This window comes from Chelon labrosus (assembly GCF_963514085.1).
Source record: "Chelon labrosus genome assembly, chromosome: 11".
NCBI classification, from domain to species: Eukaryota; Metazoa; Chordata; class Actinopteri; order Mugiliformes; family Mugilidae; genus Chelon; species Chelon labrosus.
In genome coordinates, this window is record NC_140344.1 from 17,319,185 (window position 1) to 17,324,276 (window position 5,092).

The 5,092-nt window shown below is 45.1% G+C and overlaps 1 protein-coding gene across 1 annotated transcript; it reads right to left on the reverse strand.

Moving 5' to 3' along the window:
• Window positions 1-1,839: 1,839 nt before the first annotated feature.
• lrrc4.2 (leucine rich repeat containing 4.2) lies at window positions 1,840-4,073 on the reverse strand. Its single transcript, XM_084555346.1, has one exon. It carries the CDS (start codon window positions 4,007-4,009, stop codon window positions 2,009-2,011), a length of 2,001 nt encoding a protein of 666 aa, XP_084411472.1. The 5' UTR covers window positions 4,010-4,073; the 3' UTR covers window positions 1,840-2,008.
• Window positions 4,074-5,092: the final 1,019 nt, after the last annotated feature.

Here is a 5,092-nt window from a genome sequence, read left to right on the forward strand (position 1 = left end):
ACCTTTTAAATGGCCAGTAACCTGCAGGGTTGAATAGCATCTGTCAAAAGCAGTACAAAATAAAGAAGACTGATGAGTGGTTGTATGAGAGGGAGCACTTATAGTCATAGGTAAGGCTTTTCACTCACTACAGAGAGTAGCCGCTCTTATTTATGGTCACTGGCCTTTTAGCTGCATGATGTCAAGATTGTTCAGATTGTTCACATAGTTCACACAGAACATCTGCAAAAAAGAAATAATATAACTCAGCCTGCTTTCCCATTGTTAGGCGGTACGCTAAGAATGCATTCTGCCAGCACTTGTTTTGCTGAAGTAGGCTCATGTTGTACCACATATCATGTTTTTCTTCTTAGAAAGAGCACATTACGTGCTTGTCTTCACCTGCTAAATGTCAGATTCAGATAAGAACACAACACGAAGATAGGCATGTAAGGAAAAGAAACCCACAAACTGTAGAACTGTGGGATACATGTATTTTTCCCCTTCACAGTCACTGAGAAGTCAATGTTAAGAACTAAGCTGAGGCATCAAAGACCAACAGCCTATCTGACCTGCATAGAGCCCCACTGTGGGGTATAATGCAGCATTGTACACCAGTTACTTAAAGACCCATTCATGCAGACACTAAGTAAATGCATAGGACCGTAAGATCGGGATTTGGGGTAGGATACGATTTACAATACTGCCTCCAGCCTTTAAGATTAAACAACTTACACACAAATGGAAATATATTCAGAGAGAAGAATAAAACATCAGATGAAAGTGTTTCTGATTAGAGAAATACAAACCAAAGGTTTTTATTTTTCATTGCCTCCTTTGTCTCTCCATAAAAATAGTGTTGCTAAAAATAAAATGTTAAAAGAAAAAGTAACACAAAGTAATGTTTCAATGTAGTCCATGGAAAAGCCCCAGTATCAGACATTCATTTTGTTTCACTTCAACCCTCTGTGTTTTTCTCCAAAAGCAGAACGGTCAGCAAAGCCCGGTATCACTGCACCACATGTCTGTTCCTTTGAAAAATTAGCATCAGAATGAGCCCTTGCAGAGACAAGTCAGGCAACTGCTGTAATGCATTACTAAATTAGCCCTAAACACTACACAAGCCATTAAGAAGCATGTCAAAACCTAAGGGAAAAAAAAAAAAAAAAAAAGAATACATAATGCAACCAATAACAGAACAACGTAATTGCAACAACTGTTATTAGCCTGCATTCCACCTTTGCCAGTTGAACCAGTGGGGAATCATGTGCACACTAAATAAACATGTTTAGATACGCTACAACTAAGAAGCACTGGCACTGTCAAATAAAAGCAGCTTAGCTTCAGCGAACAGAGGGTTAAACCTTAGCTGCAGAAATTCACTGCAGTCCAAAAGCATTTGGCTGATAGCTACTGAACAGCACAATCTATCAGTGCCATTATGCTGCTATTGGACAAATGTTTGTATCTATCTAGATTTTGCTTGTGTGTCTTTTTCGTGTTCCTTAGTCTGGAAATATCGTTTTTATTGCATATAATATTTGGCACAGTAAAAACAGGAGCTTTAATTTGGGGATGTACTTAGAAACTGGTTCCTTTATAAAGCATTTTTACTGCCTCCTAAATATGGTCAAAACAATCTAAATGCCATTTTTCCTACAGTAGACAGTACCACCTTCTATTTCCAGTCAAAAGAAAAAAAAAAGCAACTCATCTTTGTTTTGTTTTTTTTTAAATAGAAGTCACCAGTTATTAGAAAATAGTTTCAAATTACTTTCTTTTCTAATATAATCTGCATGTATCACCACTGCCTGACGGTAGTTTCATTTATATATATTCATATTTTTTTTCATATTTATATACTTATGTATAGGCATGTACAAGAAACAAAAAACTGTCTCTGTCTTGCACTTCTGTACAAAAGAAAGTTACCGTTTTGTTCTTTGTGCATTCTATTGCATGGACTGGTGAGCGGATAGGTGAGGAGAGGTTTGGGCAAAGTCAGAGATAGATCCACAGGGAGTATTACTCAGATTTGGGTCTCTTGAACCTTGTCCTTGCCGTGAGTAGTCTTAATGACGTAGGGATCAGCAATGGTGCTGATGTGGCTGTGATGCTGTCTGACAGAGCGATGAAGAGAGTTGTTCTGGGTCCAGTGGGCTCCGTAGCCCCCTTGGCGGGATGAGGAGGAAGAGAACACATACCCGGGCTTAAAGGTGTTGCTGTTGTGTTCCACTAATGTAGGCAGTACCAATCCTGTGTCATCAGAGCCACTAGATCCGGATGTAGGCGGTGGAACAGGAGGAACTTCTTCCTCCATTTGTATGATTTCTGTGGTCCTGGCTGCTGCCACCGTGCTCCGCTGTTGATGCCTCTTACGCAACTTATAGAATGCTATCAACATGGCAGCTGCCAGCAAGGTAACAGCAACAAAACAGCCTATGATGATTTTGGTGGTTTTCATCACCTCATCCAGGCTGGCAGCTGGAGCACTAGGGACTCTGGCAGTGGTAATTGACACCTGCCTTGGAGTCTGAGTGTTTTGGAACAGTACAGTAGGTGTGGAGATAAAGACAGGTTGAAAGACAGAGGGCGAGGCAGGAATGGTAGGCTTGGGTTTAGGGGTCTCCTCCACTGTGGGCTCCAAAACTTCCACTGTTACAGTGGTAAAGTAGGACAGATTAGATGTGTTGAGTTCGGCATTACTCACATTAAGATACGCAGAGGCATTGGAATTTCCTGCCATGTTGCTCACCATGCAGGTGTAGACCCCTGTGTCTGATGGGAGAACATTGGAGAAGTTGAGTGTCCCATCGTTAAGGACGGATATCCTTGGGTGAGCTGAGCCATGGGTCAGTACTGTCCCGTTGGGAAGAAGCCACCGGACGGAGCTCATGGCAGCTGTGCGACATTTTAGTTCTGCCACCCTTGCTGCCGAAATGTTCAGATCTCTTGGAGCATCCAGTATAAATGGAGCTGAACATTGAAAGGTTGTCTGATCAACTTCCACCAGGTATCGTCCTCTCATGTGGGCTGGGGTGTGGCAGCGTCCACAGCAGGTGGAGTTGGTGGGAATGTATTCTCTGAGCCACCAGGAGAGCCACACAACATCACAGTCGCATCGCCAAGGGTTGTGGTGTAGGTGTAGCTCCACCAGGTACTGTAGAGGGGTGAAGAGGTTGTGGGGGAGGGAGGACAGGTTATTATGGGCTAAATTGAGCTCCACCAGTGCTGTGATGTCGTCAAATGCATTCCTCTCAATGATAGTAATGGCAGAGTTCATAATCCACAGTTTACGTAAATTCTTTAGCCCACGGAAGGCCCCAGGCTTCAACTCAGGGAAAACATTCTCTGATATCTCTAACTCCTCCAAACCCACCAGAGGTGAAAGATGAGGAAACTCTCTCAGACTGCACATTCCCAAGTTCAGGTATTTGAGGTTATGTAGGCCCTCAAATGCTCCATCAGAGATGTACTCCAACTTCCTCAGCTCTCCCAGGTCTAGTCTCATGAGTGAGGGGACACGGTTAAAGGCATATGAGGGGATGCTCTCAATGGGATTGTTTCTAAGCCACAATTCTCTCAACTTTGACAGATATTCAAAAGCTCCACTGGGTATGACTGTCAGTCTGTTGTCGAACAGCTCCAGGGTATTGAGACTGGTCAGGCCATTGAATGCCCCCACTTCAATCTGCCTGATAGCATTCCTGCCCAACTGTAGTACCTCCAGGTGATGCAGGTGTCTGAACGTATCTGCCTGTATGGTCTCTATGCTGTTCTCCATTAGGTTCAGGTACCTGGTATTGGTTGGGATGTTTGGAGGAACCCTAATCAGGCCTCTGCGGGTACACACCACCTTGCTGAGCTGGTTAGTGCAGGAGCACGCACCTGGACAGTTCTGTGGGTTGGCTGAGCCCAACTCAGGGCCTGTGGACTGGCACATACTGAGAGCAGGCACCATGAGGGAGAGCACGGCGAGCAGGGCTGCGTTCCAGGTAGGCTGCACACTAACCTGGCCCAGAGGACTCATGGTGTGGAGGGCTCATTATTCTGCATGGTGGGGGGAGACGGCACACACCAAAGGACAGACCACCCTAGCCTGGCTGGAGCAACTCAAGGCTCCCAAGTTCCATCGACAGTGCAGAGAGATGCTACATCAAAATTGTTGTGTGAGGAGATGAAAAGGGGAAAAAAAAGAGACAGAAAGACAGAGTGAGAAAGATTAATACAAGAGAAGTCGCAAAGGAAAAGCAGTGCAGTGCAATGTAAGAAAAAAGGTTGAGTAACTGTATCAGTGACGTACCTCATTAGTTTGAAAGTGCTCCTTTTTGCCTCTTTCCAAATGTTAAAAGCAACAGTCATGCATCACTCTGACTTATAATTCCTTTCCATGGAACGATATGAGATAGATGTTTTCTTTTGTTCCCTTTTTGAAAAAGTGATCTGGCCCTCTATTAGCCAAGGGTACAAAATGGCTCCTGATATTAAAGACTGAGAGCAGCAAGAAAAAAACACTCACAGGCAGAGGTAAGGCCATGTAGACTTAGCAGGTGCTTGGATCCTTTCTGCCCCTACTAACTGCCCCCCTGCCAGGCTGCAGGCTCGAAAAATGCATCTCCACTGTAGATAAATCACAATGATCCATAACGCAGTTAAACACGACAGAGCAGGAGAGAAGAAGTGACCAACTGAAATAAATAAAAAAAATCCCCTGTTCTGTCGGCTCCTGATACATGTGTTGGCTCTTCGGCTGGTCGCCTGTTTGGGTGAGAGACCTCCCTCGCTGTGACTTTGCCAAGGGCTTGTCGGTCGCTGATTAGCCCTGTTGTGACAGAGACTGAGAGACAGAAAAAGGCTAAAGAACTCCCGGCACAGTCATCCCCCTCTCCTCTCCTCCTCTGTGTTCCTCTTGCTTCTTCCCAACATTGGGCTGGCCCTGGTCAGAGCAGCTGCAGGCTGCCGTGTGCACAGTTAGCAGTAATCCGTCTATTCCTCCGGGGGGGAGGGGGGTTGGGGGTGGTGGGAGAGATGGTGGCGCTGTGTGGGGGGTGGAGAAGGGGATACGCTGCACTGTTGGAGCTTCGCAAAAGGCTGTCGGAGGAGAGAGAGAGCA